The 25430-nt window shown below is 40.6% G+C and overlaps 1 protein-coding gene across 2 annotated transcripts in view; it reads right to left on the bottom strand.

Moving 5' to 3' along the window:
* Positions 1 to 23577, bottom strand: part of LOC139794662 (SAM and SH3 domain-containing protein 1-like) — a 532690-nt gene extending 509113 nt beyond the window's left edge. For both annotated transcript variants that reach the window (XM_071740526.1, XM_071740527.1), the window contains exons 1-2: positions 23489 to 23577; positions 22331 to 22868 (exon numbers count right to left, since the gene is read on the bottom strand). In XM_071740526.1, the coding sequence (XP_071596627.1) occupies positions 22331 to 22807 (477 nt within the window). In that variant the 5' untranslated portion in view covers positions 22808 to 22868; positions 23489 to 23577. The remainder of the gene's footprint in view (positions 1 to 22330; positions 22869 to 23488) is intronic.
* Between the last annotated feature and the right edge of the window lie 1853 nt (positions 23578 to 25430).

Here is a 25430-nt window from a genome sequence, read left to right as displayed (position 1 = left end):
AGTCTCACTCCTCAAAACAATGATGCTTTAGCGAATTATGCTAATTAATTGAACTCATTAGGCAGCTTCAGCTAATGCATGTAAATGCACCTGATTTCAGAATATTTTATGACAAAAGGCTAACATAATTTACCATGACTGAAGGCAACCACTCACTTTTATATTAAGTGCTAACAAACAGCTGCAGTGGGCTGTTTTGCACAGGAAACTGTTGCTGTTTTATACTGCCAGAGAGAGAAATGCTCAAGGGACTCAGAGTACTTGAGAACAGCAGCTCAGCTCCAGGACAGTGAACTTGCACATCTGCCCACTGTATGTACCTTGCTGCCCAGCAAATTCCCAGCAGAAGTTCACAGCTGACACTGTAGTCTAAAATGTGACATTACTGCTACTGTCTAGCTAGCTTTAATCTGAAGACGTCTGCTTTTCCCTTTCTGCAGTCAGAGGTTGTTCTAGTTAGACGGCCACGGCTCTATTTCAGCTCACAGACCACAAACGCCTTATTTAAGCATCACAGGCTAAATGACCAATATGGAGTTAATAGGATATAATGCACTTTGGACTTACATATTCAATCTCTTTTGGAGTAGAATTTTATAAAAGCTTCAGTGTTAACAATGTACTAACATGTCTTTGATTTTGCTACTATAAAGATTAGCTGTACCTTGAAGGTCAAAAAAAAAAAAAAAAAAAAAAAGCCCTCAAAAGCCCTCTGTTACTAGGCTGAGCTTCAAGTAATAGATTCATTTGAAGTCTGACCACTTTACATTTTGGTAAGCCATTCACAAGTCCAAAGTATACCTCTTCCTTATCTTTCTCCATAAAAGCACTCATTAAGAAGACATAAAAAAAAGAATATCAATACCAGGGTAGAGTATAAGGCTAGAGAAAATGCAAGTGAGAGAAGGAACATCCAAACTGAAAAGCTGACCTATATTCACTTTGAATAATTACTAGAAGGATGAAAAAACAACAGCCTTTAAAACTAGAACTCGAGACCATAGATTTTTGTAGAAAAAAGATACCGAGACCTTAGACAGAAAGAATGCAACATAACAACATTTAGGATTAAATGAAACTAAGAGCAGCAGCATACTGGCAGCCTATCCCCATTTTCACTGCTGTTTATCTTATTTCCTTGTTATTAAGGAAGTGTCTCCTTTCCCTCCCTGGAACTGTAGTGACATGTGACAAAGTAATTAAGAGAAGGAGCATCATGATCAGCTGCCTTTGACCTGTTACCAGACGCAGTGAATCCACAATTCATGACTCCAGCAGATGTTTGTGCTTTACAGACTTATTGGGAACTTGAGGACTTTGTTTTCCAATGTAATACAGGAAGGACAGAAAAAGTGAGTCTAAACAGAGAAACCACTGGATTATTAACAGCAAGTATTAACCCATCCAGCACACAATCCACTATTCAAATCAAAGAAGAATAAACTCTGCCCTTTGGTTTTATTTCTGAAAATCCAGTGCTATTTTGAAACAGGCAGGCTTGAACTCTCTTGACAAATGGAAGAAAACCTAGTTTGAGCAAAGGACTCTGTCAGGGCTGTTTGCTACTCATCCATCACTCCCTACGCCTTCCAGTTAAGACTTGGCTGAATAATCCTGCTCACAAAACACAAATCTACAGCACACATGATGAAGGGTCAGATACTTTAAGGAGGCAGAGGCAAATCCTGACTCTGAAGAAGTGTTTATGAATTCCCTCCAGCCCTCCTGTCTCCTCCCTGCCTCTACCCCATCTCCTGATTTATGGCACCCATATGCATGACCACAGATTTGTGCACATCATGGGACTAATCCTAGTCTAATACTTCTCACACAAAGTTTTTGTGTGAGTGCTCCTATAAAAGAAGGAAGGTAGCATGGATTTAAAATAAAACTGCCTAAAAAGGCTTTTTTTAAAAAAGACAAAACAAACACAAATGGTTGGAACTAGATGTACAATGATGGTCTAATTCAGATTCAGACTCTATTTTCACTGTGTTAGCTGAAATATAGTAGTTAAAACTTCATGTGACAAAAGGTATCTTTAGCCACACAAGTATGCAGTCTCACTGAGCAGCTGTTAGGGCTTGCAAGATACATAGCTCCTGAGCAAACTCTTCCTCACCCTGACAGGGAAATACCTGCTTCAGATGCTGAAGTTCTGGCTACACAGCAGAAACCCATCTGGGCTTCATAGTTATATAAGAGACTGGCTGCAGAAATTGGAGCCAGATAGCAGCTAGGGATTCTCAGGTTCTCCAGTGAGGAAAAAGATGTGAAGAAGAAATGAACAGATGAGGATTTACAGACCGGAGAGATTCTGCTGGAAGCCTGGGCCAGGTTCCATCTGAAATCAAAAGTTTGCTCAACCTGGAATCATCCCATGAAACGTTTCAGAATCTTAATTTTAATTAGAAAATATCCAACTATCTCAAGACCTGAATGCATTCTGCTGAAAAAAAACAACTTTACTGTCAAGGATTTGGGTTTCATCTCTCCTGCTTTTACTGACAAATGTTTAAGTCCTTAGCCATGCTAAAATAAAGATAAAATCTTGTTATTCTAATTTTATGTTGTGCCCCATCTCACTCTACCATAATCACCTAAACAAGGTGCTAAGGTGCAAAGAATCTGCCAGTGTTTAAACCCTAGAAAGGAGTAAGAAGTGAGGAGAAGAGGTAAGGTAAGGAGAACTTCCAGAAGTCACCACTGAAGATATTTTGCAAATACTACGATGAATAAAAGTGTTAATGCAAGACAGTGATTGAAACTTTAGTCAACTATGAATTCTGCATAAAACCCCACAAGTTAAAATAAAGGACTAAGGTTTATTCTAGTAACACTATTGGTCAAAATTAATTGGGACACTCATTCTATGAGAGCTTATAGAAACAGGTCAGTCATACAACAGTTCAGAAACTTTTCGAGTTTTGAAATTTCCAGTCAGTATTTCTAATAAACAGCTATATAATCAGTAACTACACCAGTATGCTTTACATCGTGACTTGACTGCTAATGTACCTGATCACTATCTTACTTAAAAACCAGGCTTAATAAGAAGGGCATAGTGCTACTTATGCTAATGCTTAAGAAACACGTGATTGTTACAATGGTGTAAATTCTTATGGTTCCCAAATGCAAAGCCAATTCAGAAATAACACTTCTTGAAGGTGGTAATCTGTTTGCCATAAGGTTTGATGCATGAAGGTATTAGAAAAGAAGAAACATTCAGGAAAGGAAGAAAATGAACAGGAAGGAGACATGCGAGCAAAACCCATCTATATTACAACCTTATTTCTGAAGGAATTTATAAATGATTTGTAGGTGAAGTGGGTTTTCCTTCTTTCTATATGGTATTAAGTGCTCACAATTTCAGGGTATTAGCTACCTTTATAATAATTCATATGTAGCTAGGTATGTATTTAGGGTATAGGGAGAGGTGAAGAAAAAAAGAACTTTACATTACTTACTAGACAGAAGTGAGTCTGTCATCTAATTTCAAAATTTGTGCACCTTAACAGAAACTAACAGGAATAAAAATATATATATACAACTCAGTTGTAATCTGGCTACTTTATTTACTTGTAGTTAATTTCCAGCAACAAAAGAATATACAAAGAACTACTCATGTTTTCTTTGAAGTACGTGATTATAATTAATATAATGTCTGTTTTAAATTTACTGTTATCTATTAAAGAATAACTAATTTTACAGCTTTCTAACATGTAGCTCTTAAGCTCTAAATCACTGACCATAACTAATAAGCAGTGTAATAGCATGAGTATATTAAGTAAAACCACAAACTGCAATTTTTTTTGATTGTAAATCATCATTTTTAATGCAAAGGCAACAGCAAATCTCTGTAATTACTAGGTGCATTTGGAATCACTTTTATTATTACTGCTCTATTCCCATCAAAAATCCAAAACAGTGAACTGCAGAGTGTATAAAACTAGAATTATGATACACTACAAACTATAATTGAAATCCATAAATTTCCTTACTAGTGTTCAAAATTGTTTTGTTGCCAAGAATTGCAGCCCTGCAGAACTGACTTTAAGAACATTTACTTTATCTACCAGAATGGTAGTGGTAGGTACAGTTGTAGTTGCTTTAAGGTATTAAAAAAACAATAACTAAAAAATATTAAGGAACAGATTTGGCACTCCCACTTATTTATGTAGCACATATGGCTATCAAAATCACGTTTTTTTAAATCTGCTCTAAGTGTTACAAATAAAAAAATTAAGAGGCCAGCAGTCAAATACATGTAGTTTGGACCTGTAACTAAAAAATACAAGACACAGCTTTTAATGCCTGCTATGACTTATCACCTACAGCAGTGCCCAAGAACATTCCACAGAGTAGTAAAACACTACTTTTTTTTTTTAATAAGTGCCACTACTTGGGCAATTTGCTGCATTTCTTTAGTAATCATAAAAAAAAATTGGCTTCTGGAAATGTTTTCTATGAAGGCTGGAAGGAAAATCAGAAAAATTAAACACCTCATAACAGGAAAAGGCTTTAGTGTTTCTAGATCTATGCTAGTTAGACATCTAGTAGAATATAAAAATAAAAAAAACCACCTGGTATAAACTCACATTCAAAACCAGGGATATTAAAACTTAGATGGGTGCAGGAAAGGGAATTCAGGATGTTCATGGATTTTGATTGCCCAGTTTACAAAAAGAGACTGGGAGAGCTTTCCTCATTTCAACTATCAAAATGAAGACATAGAAGAGACATGACCTCTCTCATCCTGCAGGTGAATCCTGGGAATTCCTTGAATGGGAACTATTGTCTGGGTGCCACCAATCTCTACATGCAAGTACATGGTGGAGACTATGGATGGGTGGAAAATCACTTTGTTGTTCTTTCTTTTTACATGAAAACAAACCTACTTGAATAGAAAGGCCTTGCTACTTTTTAAAAATATATATTATTATTTTAAAAATAGGGAATAACAAGTCATGAAGAAATGTGGGTTGAGAATCAGAAGACAACTCAGATAACTCTTTTTTTGGGGGGGGGGGGTTTGAGGATTTTTTTGAGGATTTTGAAATGCATCTATAGGAATGAAGGATAGGAATCAGCTTCGTACCATATCAATGCCATTTTCTGCTTCCACTGGCCTCACTCTGCTGCCTACGAGTCTCAGGTCTTGGATCTACAGGAAGCCCTAAGTTAGCAATATCATAACATTACAAAATGAGTAACAGCCATACGGGGTTAAAAGAATCAAACAGTCATGGCTTAAAAAGCATTCTTTAATCTAAAAGTCCCTTTTCACTGCTTTATAACTCTCTCCAAATTACTCCCTAATTTTCTCAAAGCTCCAAGCTAGGAGCAACCATGCAAAAGTAGTATATCAAACTGTTTGTTTTCAGAAACAGTGTGCTGAAAGTTGGTAACATCAGTACTATTTAAGAATCTTTTCAGAAAAAAAAAAAAAAAAAAAAAAAAAAAAAAAAAAAAAAAAAAAATGCTGAAATTGCCAAACTTTGGATATTTAGATGAATGTGTGGTTCAGTAATAAAGTATAATCTCCAGTATGCTGCACCCTGCCCCCTTCACATTAAGATCAGCACTTGTGAATCAAAAACTTCATACATTAGAATGATAATGCAGACAACACTTCAAGACACTAAACGGGTTCCCACTGCATTAATCAGAAGATCTGATGATTATGCAAGTAGGGACTAAGATACACAGCACCCAGGAGAAGCAGACATGGAGATACAGATGCTGCTTTTCCGGATTTTCCCCCCTCCATTACTCAGGTTTAAGGAAACCTGAGAGTCACTTGGCTCTGGTTTTCTCTTGCCTTTGCTCTTAAGCTCTCCAGGGCTTTTCCATGAATTTGATTCCTTTCAGCAGCACATCCCTCCCCATGGCTACATTACAAAAAGCTATGTTTCAGGATGCTGTGCATATGACTGAGTGCTTTTTTTAAGGTCAGGAAACAATTTCTTCTTGTTAGGGCAAATGCTTAAGTCATGATTGTCAACTGCTCTTGCTTCTGCCTTGCTTTCAGCATGACAGCAGGTAGATCCTTACACCATATGGACATCATATAATGCAATTATTAGAAGAAGAGTCCTTCTTCATAACTAATGATATCCAAAATTTCATTACTGGACCACTGTTGAGAGAGGAAGAGGTCTACAATCATCCCATTGTGACTTTCCTGTGTAAGAGACAGGTTAGGTATGTTTAACAGTGAAGGAGATCGTAGGGTTTAGAAGCATGAATGAAGAATTCCCGGCAAAAAAACAGCAAGATTGAGCAATTGGGAAAGGAGAAGGCAGCTTTTCACAGCACAGAATGAAGGAAAGTTGTGGTCTAAGTCTGTTCCTTTGTCAGCCATTCAGTTGCTCATACTTCTACAGGAGGCTACTCTGGTGCCTTTATCCCTGACATGCTGGGTAAACCACAGTAAACTAATAAACTGGTTTCTGGCTTTGTTTGGTTGGCTTTTAGTCTGTCCCCTCTAAACAACAATAAAAAAATCCCAACCATAAATAAACTGCAGGATACCTATCTGCCCATTGCCAGACCTACAAAAAGTCTGTGAAACTTTAAAGTCTTAATGTGAGAGGAAGAATGTAGAATAGCAGAAACTCCTTGAATAAAGCAAATCTACCAAGTTATCCAGAGAGCTGTTCTTGAAAGCACATAGTAAAATCCCAAAGGCTTGCAATTAGAACCCACATTAGTCCTACCCCTAGCAACCCTGAACTGGATCAGTGTGCCTGCAGCCAGACACAGAACAGACATATTAGTTTTCATATGACATGCCCAGTAGGAAAAGTGTTTCCTACAGTTTATACTTTTGAATCAGACTAACAAAGAATAAAGATACATCTGAGGGTAAAGAAATTTCATAATGAAACATGTGTAATCCAGGTATCTTATTTTCTTCAGCTGCATCCTGGACAACAGAATGGATGCTGGACAGCATTCAGTAGACTTCAGGCCATACCCTTGGACATGGCCAAATTGCACAAAGCACTCATCAGGAGAAGATTTGTGTGAATGTGTTGAGTCTTTCCTTTGCAGACCCTGCTTTTGCACATGTACATTGGTGTAGTGCCTACAGATTAACCCTCCCCAGGTGGAAAGTGCTGACGCACAGCTCAGAGTTCTGCTTGGTTCTCTCTACCCACTAGAAAACTACCAGAAGGTGAAATGCAGAGTACACATAGGATCAGGTGCCTGACAGATATCATACACTTAGGGGCAAACTAGATTAGGTTTCTGATCACAACTAGACTGGTAGTACAGGGGAGAAAACTGGACTGCATGCAAGATGGTTTACTGCATACTGAAATCAAGCCAACCTCTCCCAAAACTGGGGGTGCAACTGACCAAGAGCAGTTACTTTTTTTGGTAAGGCAAGATAGCAGAAGGATAAAACAAAGCTGTGTTTACTGGAACAAGATTATTATGCTGTATATGGAAAACTTTATTGATCCTCCCACATAAAAATGCTCTTGGTTTCATAAATCAAAGAGTGACAAAATGTTTAACAGTCAACATAGACTTGTCAAGAACTAATTATGTTAAATCTGCTTAATATCTCCATACCAGACAAAAAACCTCTCAACATAAAGGAAATAAATAGATGCCAAAACCCTTGGCATTATTTCATTTTTTGACACTGTTTTACAAGACAGTTGTATTAGCAAACTCAGGAAGCACGGCCCAAATGAAAATAACAAATGACTACAAAGTATGTATTTACAAACTGTATTTACTGTATTTACAAAATTACACTGTATTTACAAACTATCTATGCCAAAATTTGAAGATGCATCAAGAGAAGTTTTTTTTGCAGAGGGCTGTCCTCAGTACAGCAATAATCGTTACTTTTAGTACTGATTTGGGTATGAAATAGAGAATGTTTTTTTCTATAACAGCAGGCCACATTCAACTGTCTGGAGCATTACTGCACAGGAGGTCAGGATCAGACTTCAAAAATGGCCTTAAACTGGAGAGAGAGCCTGGTAAATATAGGGATATTACTCATCAGGGACGACGGCAAGAAAGCAAACCTGGCTGTGAATCATTACATACACCAGTAATGGGAAACAAATGCCTCAACTCTGCTGCCTATGAGTCTCAGGTCTTGGATCTACAGCAGGCCCTCAGAAATATCATAACATTACAAAATGGGGAACAGCCATATGGGGGTAAAAGAATCAAATTATAAACTGCAAAGGCAGATTAAATTATGTTCTGCCCAACACCGGCAAGGTCCCCACTGGGATACTATGTCCAGACCCCTTCAGACCAATCAGGGAGAGAGTACAGAAGGGATCAGCTTCAAAGGATGAGAATTGGTCAGTACAGACCAATAGAAAGTATAACTTACAAGGAGGATTAACAAACTGTCTTCTTTATTTTAGCAGAGAGGTTTCAGTAAGACTTTGTAGTACCCTCAGGTAGCTACAGCTTGGTGCCAGAGGACAAGCAAAAAAGCCTCTCTTCTCAGCCCCTTGGTAGACATGGCAAGATTTAACAAGCCAAAGTTGTTGCATGGAAAATTTAGGTAAAATAATAAAGGAAAATAAAACAATCTAATGTCAAAGACAGCCTAAGATTATGAAAACATTAACAGCCAAATTAAGACTGCCAGTAACGCAACCTCAGAAGTGAGAAAACTACTTGTTAATCAGCAGATTCAAAATCCAGCTCAAACTTGAGGACGACACTTGCCACTATTACCTCTATTCAGAGGTATGGGACAAATATTTCAATCACAAAAATTACTAAGGGTGGGTATAACCATTAGCCATACAGCAGAAGGACATTTAACTCACAATGTGGATCTGATGTCACAGATACAGAATTATTTTTACAAATTTGGACATATCCCATTAGTCAAATCATAGATATAGTTAAATGGAACAAAGGGAAAGCTGCTGCATAAATTTCACAGATTTTCTGCTCTTTAGAGATATGCAATTACTTCAGACCCATACAGCACTACCACTTATTCATGCACTGGAAAAGAAGCTTTCATAAAACTGCAGGAGCCTTTCTAAACATATTCTTCAGCTGCAAGCTGTCTAAACAACATCCAGAGCTGCGATTTAAACATGAACCTATGAGGAAAAAAAAATGCCTTTCTCTTCCAACTTTCTCTTGGATTTCCAAATACTGTCAGTGTCTTTAGTTTTTAGTATTTTTACACACAGCTTTGAAAATACAGAAAGAAAACACCTCTGGAGTGTTATTCACATACCCTTCTAGACCTTTTTTTCTTTTCAGGCTAACAAAATGGCCCACATGGTCACAAGCAAGGAACTAACATATCTAAAAACCACATGCATTTATAAGGAAAGGGAAGAGAAACCAGAAGTTCTGAAGAAAAAGTGAGGGAGCATATGGGCAGACAGCCAGAAACTCCTCTGAACACATCACTTTAATTTAAAGAAAGTACAGGAAATTAGTTACAGTGTCTGCCAAATTTCCACTTTCAGGACTGACAGAACACATAAGTCAACCAATCTACCCATCTCCAAAGGAATCCCATCATTTCACCAAAGTCAAAGTGACCTCCTCCTTGGGGCATACAACTCCAAAACAATGTAATAGAAACTTGTGGCCTAAAAATTTTTTTCTCAACCTGTCTGCTCTTGGTATTTCTTTACTACAACTTATACCAAGTTTAGCTCCTCCGAGGAAGTTTAAGCCCAGAAAGGCACAAATAATTAACATGCAAGATTGTTGTTCTTAGACTAAATATATTTTTGAAAAGGCCATACAACATCAGTAAATAAATATAGGCACAATTATTAACTTTTTCCACTTTCTGCCTTCTAAGCATTTTTTATGTTCCAAAACAGCATCTGATTCTTACTGATTACATTTTCTATTCCCTTACTTCTAACTGAAAAATGGGAAATCATCCAGGTGAGGAGGGACAGAAACTAACAGCAAAAAAAGAGGAAAAGAGGTACAGATCAATTTACTAGTACGTGGATAGAAACATTAACAAGGAGGGAAGGGTGCCCCTAATCTCTGCAACTCCGTCCAAAGAGAAAGGACTCTTTCAGTTCATGAAAACAGCAGCTAGTAAAAATACATTTTATAAGAATTGCTTAAAAAAGATTTGTTATATCGAAGCAAGGTTTCAACCAGAAACCATAATGGTTACATTTTTAGATTTAGTCCTTTGAAAGCAGAATTGTAGGTCCTTGGCAAAAATCTCAGCTTTTTCCCAAGAAAATCAATAGCAAAATTTCCACTGGCTTTCATTATGGGGGTAAAAGGGTCAGAACCTATGTACTTGACCAAATCTATCATAAATATGCTTTTACTTTTGAAAATCCTACTATAGAAAAGGTAACCGATAACACTTGCTGTATAAACTGTGTAAGTTTCCTCTTGTATCAAAGCCATTTACCTACCAACACACGTTTCAGTTACATTTAGTGTGTAGCTTACTTTGAAGCAGTGAGCTAATGGGCTGCAGGAAAGCACAAAAAGACAAAAATTAAGTGCTTGCAGTCTTCTTAGAAAGCATTATAAAATCCCTAAAATTAAAACCCAAGTATTCATGCCCCTAAAGTCATGTGAAATAAAAATATTGCTCTGTTAGAATGTTATTTCTTGACTGTATGACATACATAACCATTCATAGATATTTACTATCCAGGTAACTATGTGCAAGAGTCTACAGATAAGTCTGGTGGGCTTTTTCTGTAAATGAAACACTTTGCAAGACAAACTCACATAAAGAAGGACAGGTCAAAAGCAATGTCATTTAGAATGGATTTATCTTTTATCAGCAGAAGCCAGAGAAATAAAGCAGCTGGGGGGATGAGACAGATGGACACTAAAAGAAAGGAGCAGAAAATAAAAGTAAGCTTGTACTCCTACAGAGCCAAGATAAATTCTGGGAGGGACTGTCGAAAGCAGCAAGGTGTTAGTGAAAATACCTGAATCATTCTGTAACTCATACTTCAGATGCTACCTCTAAAAGTTCATAACATAAAAACAATGTTGCCACTTCAGTCAAAAATAGCACAGCTTGAAAATTTAAAATTAGACACTAATGAACTGAAAACTATCAAGTACCTGAAGTGTATATTCATACTGCACAAAATATGAGGGGAAAAAAACAACAACAAAAAGAAAAAGCATGAAGTTAGAATGGGCTAAGTAAAAGGATTAATATGATTTTGTCTAGTTGTATAGCAAATTCAAATTAGAAAAAGACACTTTTCCATGGTAAACAGGACAAGAGAGACAAGGAAAAGAAAATGAAATTAAGCTCTTGAAATTCCTTCACTATCTTCACCTTGAATTAAATTCATATTTATTGTAAGTATGAAGCTATTTCTTATTAAGAAGACATTTCTCATTTCCTTGTCCCTGTAGGAAGAAATGTGCTCAGCACAAAGGAATTTCTGCCTTGTTTTCCAAATCTAGATCAATACTATTTGCTATAGCTTCGGTTTTAGTCACTGGAAGAGCTATGAAACAAGTTCTATGAAAGCAATTATTTCTCTTGGACAAATATGAGCTTCTTCCAGAAGCAAAGCCCTCACACACACACAGAGGAAGGATACACTGCAATGGTTTATTTCCTGTTAGCCACCAGAGGAATTGATTTAATGAATCCAGTGGTTGCATAAGCAGTTCTTTTTAATATACAGAGGTTTAGAATATAAATTCTCTTTTAAGTAAGCTTCCAGCTCTAAGATGAAATAATTCCTAAGGGAGACATCTCAGTCCTTTACAACTTCATATGCAGGTGAATTAATACCTGCTACTGAAGGCTCATATGAAAACCACACAAATTTTTAAGTGATGTAATATTTTATAAAATGCACAGCACCCACACTCTTGAATACTTGCTACAGCATCAGTACAAGCCAACTTCAACCAGAGACTCAAGACTACCTCTGTTTTCATTAATGTGCATAAAACTTACATATGAGAAGTTGTATCGCAGATTACCCAGACCTCACGGGGAAAAAACATCACAAACAGGTTCATTCCTCTCCAGTGCTACTCATATTTATAGAAGTAAATGAGCACTGCAGCCAAGGGCCTTAAAGTACCCAGGAGCAAGCCTGGCTCAGCTGATTTCCTTTGCTACCTGATAGCAATTAAGTGAGTTCCCTCCCTTTCACTTTGCAACATGTGCATGCCTTTCTATAAAAAATACTATCCTTTTCCCAGGGAATTACTGCATCGGGACACAAAGTACAACTGAAAGGAAATTTTTTCAACTTTGCTTCAAACACTGAGTTTTCAGACCACAAATCTTGGAAATAAACTCTTGAGAAGTTTGCCATAACCTTTCCTAGGGATACTAATGTTACTTCTTAGAGAGATACAAAATGAATTATTGGGTTTTTTTATTTGGTTTTGACAATATTGGCAAGGACACTCACATGTTATTACTTCTAGTCACTGGCTGCATAAAGTACGTCCTTACTGTATGTAATTTTTAGAGCTGGACTGAAACCAGCCAGTGGTATTCTAGTCAAACTTCCTCTTGCTCCATCCTACTCCACAAGCTACAGAGCATTATTTTTACCACTCTGTAAATACCAAGTGTATGTGACAATCCTCTCTCTGAATACTCTCTTGGCAAAATCTTACTTAGAAGTTATCACAGGAAAATCCAATAAATTTTCTTTACATTAAAATAATAAAGCAAATGAAATAAAAATTCTCTTTCCATATCTCAGTATAGTTTCAGTCACACACTTCCTTATTTTCTGTTTTTCTCGTTTTATGAATCTTAACACCTTAAAACAAGCAAACCTTCTTGCTTAGTAATTTCAATTGGTCTCATTATTAACCCTTGAGTTTCTTCAGGTTCATTTTTTAAAATGAGATTTCCTTCTGATGTTTGGTCTGACATGAGAGTGAATGTAGACTAAGAGGCTGTAATAGTTACTCATTCTTATTTTTAGGTTGAAATTCTTAGCCTAGGAACTAGCACATGAAGATTTGTGACAGACCTCTTTAAGGGCAAATTTGATTCTTGTTGACCCTTTATTCTGCAATTTCTCATTCCCTAGGTAAGGACAAACACTAAACTAAGAGCTCGTATTTAGGGGAAACCTTAACTACAAGGTATACAAAAGATCAGAGATGCAATTGTACAAGAATTCTCAATACAATACAACACAAGCAGTTAATAGTAGAACAGGTTTAAACAAAATTTTAAGACAAACATTTTGGCAACCACTAGACAACCAGACAAGAATTCAAAGGTGCTTCAATTAGAAGCAATTATTCTAATCACATTAATAGCACTATAAAAGCATGCCAAAAATCTTTCAATGTTTTTTCATAAACTCATAATTTTTTATGAGGTTACAACTTATTTCTAACAATACATTCAGTCTTGCTTCAAAAAGTTGCAGTCAGTCTTATACATATGTTTGAAAACTACAATACATCCTCCTTTTCCTAGATCAATCCTATCTTTCTGTCACAGAGCTGGGGATGGAGACACTCTAGCTTGTGGCACTTTTAAGATTGAAATGTTTAAGATGGAAGTCTAGAGTTGTAGCTTTATGAGAATAACTTGGGCTCAGCCACCTGAGTTGGTAAATGGGAAGGCAGCTGGGGACCTAGAGCACAAAGGAGAGAGAAGGTTCTGCTCCTGAGTGGAAGACAAAGCCTTTCTTCTCATTAGAACATGGAGGATGAGAGAGAAGGATCCAAATTATAGCTTGAGACCCTGGGGCAGCAGGAAAGAAAATACAGAATGGGCTTGGGATGGGATCCAACAAGAAAGGCACAGCACTATCTCAACTTTACAAAATGAAATGCTGTACCAAGGCTGTCTTTTCAGCCAAACAGATCATGGTTAACATGCTGCAGCTGTTTTGAGTGGATGTAGATTGGGAAGAAAAATGTTAAGGAAACCTAAGACAAAAGATGTGCATCCCTTGGTGGGAAAGATAGCTCTCAGAGAAGAAGGTAGTGTGCCTTGAGGCAGACTTAGGGGAGATGATTGAGCAGAAGTCAGGGAATGGGCGGCTCTTGGGTATACAGTGGGCTCTGGGACAGCAGGACTGGGATGTGGAGCTTAAGGGACAAGAGCCTGATAGTGCAAAACAATCACTCCCAGCAAACATCTGCACTGATGCAGGACTGGCATTCTTTCCTAGTTTGGGTTTTTCAGGTTGTCTTTTTTTTCTCCATGGAATACTGACTCACTCACTTTTTGGTTTATAATGGCTTTTTGCCTTCTTCACAGCATGAATAGCCTTGCTTCACTTCTCAGCCACTTAAGTTCTCAATGCCTTTTTCTGATGATAAAAATATTTCCTCCCATGCATCTGAGAGCACAGCCAAGTGGCTACTTAACTAACTCTAGGAAAAAAAAAAAACACAGTACAAGCTTTTCTTAGTCCCTGACTGAAAGGCAAGACTTCTTCCCAGCTTTTTAACTTTTATCTTAATCACACCAAATTTACTGTGTGGTTTTGGAGGCACAGACATCAGAACTGAACTTAATATCCCCATAAAGTTCCAACTGACATCATATGTGGTAATAACACCACATTCATGCTTCAAACTGTGGATACTCAAATTCAATTCTTGGGGAATAAAGAACTTGTGGAAGACATACATTTGTACCCAGTTGTAAGTTCTATTTCCTGTGAAATATTTATTGCCATTTCTCCCTAATTTTAAGTTACCGAGAGAACAGCTATAAACAGCTAGGTGTACTTGATTCCAGCAAATATACATTAGTGATGATTTCGGACAATATTTACCAAACATTTATTCTAGTACAAACCTGTAAAATCTATGTTCAGAAGTCTGTCTTTCTGCTGTTTAAGCTACCAATTATGATATTTAAAGCAACACAACTGCTGTATTTATTGTTCTCATCTCCTGTCATCCTGTTCTCACCCACCACGATAGTTACGGTTGGTAGGGGTGGGCTTGTTGGCTGATTTAAATTCAAACACTTCATGCCAAACCTAGCACCAAATGAATGAAATCACTGGCAAAACCCCCACAGCCTTCACTGGGAATGAGACCAACTTGGAGAAGCAAGGCTCCCAGGAGAAGCATGCATCACTGTCACTCACATCCTGCTGAGTCTGTGAGAACCAGGCTGAGATACAATTTGAAGGCCCTTTTACTTGCGTTTCGTGTGACACACCACTTCTCTTTTGTTTTGCAGCAAGGCAAGTTTTATTACTATCTGTGAGGAACAAACTGAAGAGGCTGGATGAGTCACTGGAGATTGTTTTGGGCCAGCTCAGACTCACAGACTGCCAGTGTCAGGGAAGGTTCACCAGATTCTCTCCTTCCTGCTGCACAGCTGGTCCCAAAATAATGTGACAGTGCTAAACATAGTGCCACCGTGCTTTTTTAATAGATGGTGATTCCTGCAGTGTGTACAAGCTGCCACATTTGTCAAGATAAGCACATCAATATGAGATGTCATATTAGCCTAGACAAAGAGATTGAACCAGATAGTTTTGTCAAATATTGAGCAGAGGGGCTCATTCAAAGTGACAAAGCAAGACATTTAAAAGTTAAACCTACTGATCTAGTCAGAACTCACTCTGTCCTCTCCTGCTTTGGAAGAGTCTCAAACCAGTAACTGAGCTCCTATGCAAGTGATATATGCATCAGTTCCTAATCTGCAATAACAATATTGCTGTCACTTCAAACCTCTCTGCTGCACTTTTCAAAAATTCTGTAATAGCTGTTAGTATGTTTCAGATTATACATACGGATCTATATGCTGTAGTGGATAGGGGCTCCTCCTAATGATATATGCACACCTGGTATAAGTAAGAGGGAAAATTGAACAGGTGTAGCTAATTGCCATAAAGGCAAGTTACTTGTTATTCCTTATCACTTTTCTGTTACACATAAGGAAGTTTAGTTTTAATTGTAAGGCAAAGGACAAAAACACTGCAGAAGTAGATCCCAATGCTTCTCTAAATTTTTTCCTGGCTTTAGGCAAATTTTTCAATTTCACATCTGAAGTTGAATCACACATACACATCCTACGGTGTATGTGAGATAGTGATATTGGTCATAAACAAAACTATAAAAACAGTTCAAAAGACTACTTTGTTGGTGAGAAATTATCTTGGTTTCTTTGGTATTACACACACACGGTTGTGTGTTTGGTCTTCATCATCCTACATATGGCAGAGACAAGTTCTGGGGGTGGGGATATCAACACCAATATTTTTGTTAAAATGTGTTTATCCTTCAGACTTATGATCACCCAACTTATTTGAAACCAGGAAGGTTTATAGGTTTTCAGGAGTGTAACTGGTAGCTAGACTTTTGGCACAGCACTGGTGGTGTCCCTCTTGAGGTGCAGCATGCACACAAAACCTCACATCATGTGAGAAAATTCAATTACTCAGTTCAGCTTTGCACCACAGAGGTCTCACTAAATCAACTCCTTTAGGGGGCAAGGGAGGGAAAAAAAGCCTTCATGGAAGTCCTAGAGGCCAAGTACTCCTCTTTTGCCAGGGACTTCAAATTCAGCTTTTCCTTCAAAGTTAGAGCCTTGTGGAAGCTGAAGGAAGGACACCCCTCATAGGGCAGCTGCCCTTCTCACAGTGCCAGCTTCTCAGTCCCACACAAGCCGGGAGACACACAGTCCCCTTCTCCTCTGCCAGCCATAACCAGAGCTGAGAAAATACACTGGGAAACTGAGCAGGATTGCAGAAAGGGGGTGAGAAGGATGCGGAGTTGATACTGTTCTCATTCAGACCTCTACTTTTAATACACCCTAATGGGATCTTCTCAAAACTGAGAGATAATGAAACCCTGGAAGACTTACATTCAACATTCCCAGAAGAGAGTGGATACACTTTAAAATATTCAGGAACAATTCAAATGCAAATATGTTACTGTATTATTCACATTCTGCAACATTTTGCCTTAATGGTCTGATTACAAGAAGATCTTTTCCAGTTTGTTTTCTGTGAGTTTAATAAAACAGGACTTTCAAACAACTGCCCAGTATATGAGGTGCTATATTTTGTTTAAAAGCACACAGAGTTATGAAGCCAAAGGCAAATTCAGTGGGTTCTTACATAAAATACCTTTTCACTTCCTGAACACTGCCTGTAGCTTTGCTAATTTATTGCCATGAAAATATTGTTACAACTTAATGCACTAGTACTTTTTGTCAATAGGCAGCTTTCCCCAAGGCATGTTTGAGAATGCTCTGCTAATCAGAGTTGATGCAGTTATTCCAAAGCAGCCAGGTCTTTAGAAAAAGGTTGATGTTTAATTCTAGTATGGCTGAATGTTGACGTTTCTTCCAAGCACAATATTTTTAACTCACTGAATTCACTTCTATAGATAATCTAAAGAGCTGGCTACATTACCCAGGCTCAGACTCAGCTTGAGCCAATGTGTTTCAAAGCAATATCACTGACATCTTTACCACTTAACATTTAACTTATGTGAAACATTCCTCACTATGTAATGGCAAGGATTAAACAAAGATTTAATAAGAACCACAAATCTGTGCTATATCATCAGTACAAAACTTTAAAAAACATCTTTGGGTGTTTAAGCAGGTACTCAGATCTTACTCCTTAACTTTTCTGCATCTGCTTGAACTTTTGAGATTATGACCTCAAATGCAGCTAAATTTTTAGTATTTGTTTTCAGACATGCTAGTGAACTTGAGCAGCACAGTGAGTGACAAAGAGGTAACATACAAACACATGGGTCACACTGTAGCAGACAAACCTTTCTTGGGGCACAGCACTTCAAAATCAAGCCAGGTGTCCTTGCCAAGGCTTGCTCCAATCTTGCTGCCTTTAGACTTGGCAAGCCTTGTTCAGTGCTTCTGCTCCAAACTCAGGTAACCTCCTCCTCTGGCTGCTCAAGAGTGAGCTAAGCATGCACTCGGAAGCTCATCTTTTATTGGCCCCCCAATCCTGCTCATGCACAGCTGGGGTCAGCCCTAATTGGGCACAGGTGGGATTAACACAAGCTCACACCTCCCACCTTGTAATTAGCAACACCTGATTGCCTCATTTCACTACATCACACTACAGTTTAATTCTCTCTAATAAATACTGAAAACTACGTGAGTATAACTTTACTGAGAGTAAGCAAATAATCTTAATTGATAGGGAGTTTTTAATGCATGTATGTTTTCAGTGATTTTTAATGCATTTGCAATTCTGTAGATGAAAAATTGAGTAAAGTTCCTCAAGAAACATGTCAGGTCATTTATTTAAATTAGAAATAGTAATGAAATTCCAGTAAACTATTAAATGTCACTTAGTCTATTTTCAAGATAAATAGAATACTTAATTTCTCTTGGCATGTTGCACAACAAGGCACCCTACTTGTCTGTATATTGACAAAACTGGTGCTCCTCTGATTTCCATAGCACAGTGACATTTCGTGACATTACTCCTGTTCAAACCCAGCAGGGACATAACCCATTTTGTCACAAGCCTACCAAAGCCAGAAGTGTCTCAGGATGGAGGTAAAGGCTCTGCTTCTTCTGATCCAGCCGGTTAGGGTCAGTGCTGTGCTTTCCTTTGTTAATCTTCACTGAAACCAGAAGAGCTGCTCATTTTGGTTTCCATCTGCCATCAGACTGGTCCTCCAAAATGTCTACATGAGAAAAGATAATAATACCATCCCTACACTAGGCATAAACAATTTCCTAATCAAGGACAGAATTACCACCACCAAGGAGAATTTTTTAAAAGCAGCTAGATGTTTTGAGATGACACAGATGTTTCACTTGACTGAGAGAGGTATCATGGGTTCTTGTTTGAAGGGCATTCAAGGTCATCACCTCCACAAGAAGTTTATTAGATATATGAGATTTCTAAGGCTATTAGCCAGAAAAAGCAGGCATGAAACTAAAACAGAAGGTTTTGAGTATCAAGCAGCATTACCAACATGGAGCAAAAACTGACTTCTGTAGAGTTCTTCTCAGTTACAGTTATATTCTTTGGTTTAGACCTGAAAAATATATAAGATGCTATTTGGGAATGTGAGGCCTTGCTCAAAATCTCCATGGAAATAATCAAGATGGCTTGCGATAATTATCCATGTCTGAAGTCGCCCACACACATGGATTCAATTCAAAGTTTGCATGTCTTTAAGAGATTTATATTGAGCTCTGCTAAGTAGTTGTTACTCATTTCTGTTGACTGTAATCAAAGTTAAACAAAAGTTTATCGTGTACATTTCTATTCTTCCCACTTCGCTGTTTCACCCTTCATCTGAAAAGTCAGCAACACTGAAGGGCAGCAAAAGGATGCTTCTAGCATCTCCACATCCATATTCAACGTTCATATTTGATCTTTTGACAAGTCTTTGATCTTTATTTGATCTTTGACAAGCTGCTCAGGCACTTCACAAAAGGCTATAAACCAGGCAGAGGAGCAGCATTTCCACTTCTTGGGTACATTTTAAAATAAAACTCAAAAATTGTCTGAGAACTACATAACTGAACATGTGAAGTATTCTTCAGAAAACAAGTAAAATGCATATACATATATGGAGGCACACACACACACACACACAAGCATGCTCCTCCACTCATAGCTACTACCTTCCATTCATAGATATTTAGAGGAAAAGATGCTGGCATTTTCCATGTGAGCCATGGAGGGAAGTAGGAGGTTATTTAGCAGCACAGCAGCAATAGAAATGCAAATAGATGTCAATTAGGTCAGTGTCTAGTTACCTGTTCCATAATATCCACATGGCCACCTGTAGATGGACATGTGATAAATGCACAAAGTACTTGACACAGAGTTCAGGCTGATTCTCTAATCCTGTGCACAGCAGGTAATACATTCAGTTTCTTCCAACATGTAGAAGTTTACACCCTGCATATTCTGTATCAAAACTACAATACAGGTTTCTTAAATTGTATTCACAGTTTTAAAGAGACCCTGTTATAATACAGAGTTTTCTCAAATGAAAGCATACTGTATTTCATTTTTCTTGCTCTAAACAACATCAGATGAATAATGTACAGCGACATGAACTTTTGCTATTCCCTTTAAGCTGTTCTGGAGATGGATTGCTACAGTGGGTGGCATTCAGAATAACATGTTGAGCAACACACACTCAGATCTTGCCAACTTTATGGTTTCTTACAACATGCTACAATGTAAAGTGATTCACACTGAGGAGATGGAGAAAATTGTTCTGTTGCTGTTAAACAATGCATTTATTATCCAAAATAAATGCATTGACACCAATGGATGAAATAAACCTAGGAAAGTAAGCTTGGTTCCTCCTTCTATTTCAAAATAATGCATTTAGATTAAAACCAATTAAAGCTGAGTAATGCTTTCTGTGTAAGATGAACTTGTGTTGACAGTTAATCCACAATATTATCAGACCCATCAAACTAAAAGAGGGTGAGCTAAAGAAGAAATCACTGCTAAAGATTTGAACTTCCTTGATGTCATATGCTGGCATCTTAGACATTTTACAATTCCTATAGAGGAGATCTAGAAGAGAGAAGGTAGAGGATCCACTCGGTAAGATGGAATTGGTGTCTATGAACGCAGACACAGCTGGAAGCATAAAGTGAAACACAGCTATGGATGTGGGTAATGTGCTGCAGCTACACTGATAAGCCAGAACTTTCATACTTCTACATAAGACACATAATAGTAATTTCAGAAAGGTGTCAGACCAATGATTTATTACTTCACAGGAAGGACAAAAAAAAATATCTCTGAAATGACACGGCACCTTTTGAAAGATACTGTACTTGACTAGGTGCTCATGGATGTCTTGTTAGATTTGGCTACTGCCCTATCAGATCTGATACACTATCTCTAACAATGTAATCAGTCAGATGTTTCAGGAAAAGAGAACAAACAAGTATCTCAAATCAGTCAACTGTGTTGTACTTGAGAAGTGGCTAGTGGCCCTCTATCACCAAGCCACTGATGTCCTGAAACTTACTGTCCCATCAGTCGTATTATCTGTACCTCCACATTGTTACCAAATTGAATTTTACTCATCATCCGAGCATCCAGGTCCCCTATAACAGATGATTCATTACAAATTTTAATTCTGCACATTTCTGGAAACGCAGACCTTCAGACTTCCCTGTCACCTTGCTTCCATACTTTCACAAGCTTTTTAGAGGTTAAAAAGTACCCACAAGTTGAAGATAAACTACAACTTCTCAGTCCTTTTGAAAAATCAGACTTCAAATCATAAAAGAAAATACAGGCAACTTGGGCCATCAAACAACTTGGCAAACTCTGAAGCAACCATACATTGTAACACCTTATTTTCTTCCACAAATCCTTTTCTCCTTCATAGTATTAATCAATTAATTCTATATTTCTATTTATTCTGCCTATTATGTTTTCAGCAAGAAAACTACAGAAAAAGTTATAAAAAAATAATTCTGCCTTCTAAACCACATTAATCTTATTTTTTAACCTTTTCAAAAGAATAACTGGGTAGATATCGGGGTTTCATTAAACTCGAATGTACTCTTCCAAAATGTGCACTTTTCTGGCCATTCAGCAGCCAGTGTGTCCTGGATACAAACCGACCTGCACTGGCACAGCTGATTAACAGCTTCAACATTCACCAGACACTACTGTCCTCCAATGAACAAATCCATGGCAAATCCAGCCATGTTACCACTTGCTTCTTGAGCCATTTCAGCAACACCTGACACTAAAATATTACCTTTAACAAAAGATCAGAGAAGCAATCACCCTCCAACACAATAGAAAGGTTTCACAGAGAAGAAAACCAAACAAGCAAAACTCCAAACCAATCAGACTGTGCTGTCAGTTTCTGCCTTCACACCCCGAACCAGACTGGACTAAAGGAACCGGTTAATGAGGAAAAAAAACCAAACCAAAACAAACCCAAAACAAAAAGAAAAAACCACAAACAAAAACCAGAGGTGAAACCAAACCAAAATGCAGTGCAATGCTGCACCACCCTGCAAGTCTACATCAGGCCAACAAGCATTGGTGGATCTGACCTACTTTGACCCCACTCCACACCTTGCTGGTGCTAAATCCTGACCGTGTTTTCCTCTGAAAATTCTACAAGCACCGATGAGACACCAAATGCTCAGCAGAAGTGGGACCACCACTCACTTCCATATGGATGCCACCTCTTCCTCCAAAAATGCCACAAGCTCAACTGAGACACTGAGCACAAGTGTGTGGAAGAGGCAGAACCAGGCTGCAACAGACCTCCTCATCTCCAGGTGGCTGCTACTCAACTGCTGCCTGTGGAAGCACTTGTTCATCTCCCACCACTGCCCCACCACATCTGGGACCACCGCCCCTCCTGGAGCACCAGGTGGCAAGGCCCTTCTTACCTTGTTGGAGTAGGGGGGTTTGCTTAGGTTGATGCCGTCGCGGATGAGCTTGTCCCGGATCATGATCTTCAGCTTCAGCCTGGGGTAGGCGACCAGCCCCCCGCCACTGGCTGCCCCCCGCCTCCCGCCGGGGCGGTTCCGGGGGGCCATCCCCCTCCGGGTTTCCTCCTGCCCGGTCAGCCGGCGGGGGCAGCGCCCGGTGGCGGGGGGCGCCGGCCGCGGAGGCGGCGGAGGCGGTGGCTGTGGCTCCAGGGTGAAGTACAGCCCCGCCGCCGTCTCGTCCGCCTCTTTCAGCCGCCGCACGGCTTCGTGGATCCGGCGTCGGTGGTGGGGCACGGCAACGCCGATGGCATCCAGGTCCGGGTCCCCGATTTGCTTGCAGACCTCCAGGTCGTCGTAGCCATTATCGACGAAGGACTCCGCGTACTGGGGGAGCTGCAGGGTCTTCAGCCACTCGTAGACTATGTTGGTACACATGCTGGCTCCAAAATAATGACTGCAACTTTCAGCACCGAAGCCAGCCTTCCCCTTTCCACTCCTCGCCAAAGGAAATAAAAACGCAAAACAAAAACTGCGGTGCAACTCGAAAGACCCAAATTCAAGGTCAAGAAATCTATATCCACTAGGGAAAAAAAAAATCCTTAAAGGAGATCAGTAGGACATCGCAAGCACTGCTGAAGGAAACCCTCCTGTTTATTCCTCCTCTTGATTTCCTAGAGCCAAGTACAGACGCTTTCTGTCACCGGAAAAGGGAGCCTCGGACTAGAGAGAAGCAAAATGTAAGGGTGCATCCCTTAAAATCCCAAGACGCTGCTGCACAACATCCACCCACTTTCTCTGGAAGTAATTCGCAGTCACTGTCTACCCCCCCCTCCTTCCTTTCAGTGTTAGTTTCTCTTTCTGTCTCACCTTCCTGCACTCTGTCGCATGATGATTCTGTTTACTATGTATAGTTGCATTGGTACACGATCATGTTTGGGGAGAACGGTGCGCAGGTTTCCGCACCCTCGCCCAGTACAGACAGGGGTGCAGGTGTGCAGTGCTCTCCTTTCCCGTATCTCTCCCGGCACACGGTGGCTTCTGCTTTCCTTTTAAACCAGCCCTTTCGGATAAGGAGGAAAAAAAGAAGAAGGAAAAAAAATTAAGAATCCCACTCACTTTTCCGAGTTACTTTCCTATTTCCCTTTCATCCCTGGGATGCTGGTTCCAGACTCTTCGCCGGCACCAAGCCCAGAAACTGCTTTCCAACCCCACTCTCTCCGCGCTGATGCCGGCGGTGCCCTTCTGCCCCTGAGGGGCACGTAGCCCTGAGCCCGGCGCAGAACTTTCCCCGCTTCCCCCTATTCCTGATGGCCCTCCCGCCGCTGCCCGCAGACGCCCTGGGGAGGAGGCGGAGGCAGGGCGGTGCGGGCAGCCGGCGCTCCGTGCATCCTCCGGCAGCGGCTTGTCTTGACGGTGGATTAGCTGATCTGCGGCAGGTCACTGGCCTCACCCCCTCTCCCCTCCCGGCTGGTGGCGGTGCTTTCCCCTCCCCGCCAGCGATACCCCAGAGCGGTGCTCCCCTCCCGGGTCCTCCTTCCTCCCCTACCCCTGAGGCGCCGCCTGCAGCTTTCCTCCGGCTCCTCCTGGTGCTCCGGTGCGGCTTCTCCCCGCTCCTCCTCCGCGCCCGTCACCCGGCTGCCAACCCCCTGACCCCCGCTCTCCCCAGGGCCTTTTCCAACTTTCCCCGCTGCCAGCCAGCGGTCTCTCCCGCCGGTCGCCCCGCTTCACAATCCGCCGTGGGAAAGGCAGCCCGGGTGGGGAGCAGCAGGGCTGCCTTCGCTCCGCAGGCTATCCGGTGGGCTCCCCAGTCCCCTTTCCCCCTCACAAGGGAGAGGCACCGCGCCGAGAGTGCCCCGTCCGGAGCGCTGATCCCCAGCGCCCTTGGGACAACCAGACGGACGGCGGCGACGACTCCCTCGCGGGGGCTCCGAGCCCTTTCGCGGCTGAAGGGCGACCCTTCCGGAGAGGAGGGCTGGGGGGGATGGCGGGGGGGTAAAGCGGAGCTGTCGGCGTGGGCGAACCTCCCCTTCCCCGTCCCCGGGAAGGGATGGGCAACCCGTGAAGCTCTGGCCCCTCTCACCGAGCCGCCGCGGCGGGCTGCCCGGGGCCAGCGGAGTCGCCGCACGCTGTGCGCCGCGCTCGGCCCGCAACGCTGGGCTGGCAGCGCCCCCGCCAGGCCGCCGCCTGCCAGAGCTGCCTGGTCTGACCCGGCCCGACCCGACCCATACTCGCGGCCCCCACCCGTCCCGATGGGCTACGGAGCAGGTTAGTCAGGGCGTCTCGCTTCCCTTGTCGATTCCTAGGGGTATAAGGTGCGGATCCCCCCCGCTTCCATTTTAATTTAAACCAGGTTGAAACTTGTTTTCTTACAAAAATTCCTCTTCCTCGGAAGACTCTTCAGACACGAGGCTGAGGGAGTCAGAGCACTTCTGGCTTGCTCTGCCTGTCGGGTCCAGTCAGAAGGTGCAGGGGCTGAGACAGCGGCAGCCCGACCGGGGACTGGCGGTGGAGGCGCCCACCCTGCCTCCCCTGAGCGTACCCACTGCTAGGAGCAGGTGTGCTGGAGTAGGAATGCCCTCCCTTTTTTATATGTGTTGGGGGTTATTTGTAGCAGGTTTCCTGTAGGACGTCTTGAAAGAGGTCTGTCCTCAGTACTTCATGGTAGTTCACCACAGGGCTATGTAATATAGCAGCATTCTCATGAAAAGCGTTATATTGCAAGGTGCATTGAAAAGGTTAGGTACTTACAAGTGGTTAAAATGTGGCCAAACTCAGTCTTAACTTTCTTTTTCAAGTTCAGCAGATAATAAAGGTGTTAGAAATAACAGTGACTATACCGGACTGTGATGGTGCAGCCACTATGTGCATACACACCTCTGGGGGGCAAGTACAGAAGTGTTTGCTATGAAGTTGCTGGCAGAGTTTTTGCATGTAAGTTGGTAGTGGACTGTAAGTATGGGATTTTTGCATTTAAGGGTGGTTTTCCAGCAAAATGCATAAGAGTTATTACTAACTTGTATTCAGAAGAATCAAGTCCAGATGAGATGCATGGCAGAAA

The sequence above is a fragment of the Heliangelus exortis genome, chromosome 3 (genome assembly GCF_036169615.1).
Source record: "Heliangelus exortis chromosome 3, bHelExo1.hap1, whole genome shotgun sequence".
NCBI lineage: Eukaryota > Metazoa > Chordata > Aves > Apodiformes > Trochilidae > Heliangelus > Heliangelus exortis.
This window is presented reverse-complemented; position numbering and strand designations above follow the sequence as displayed.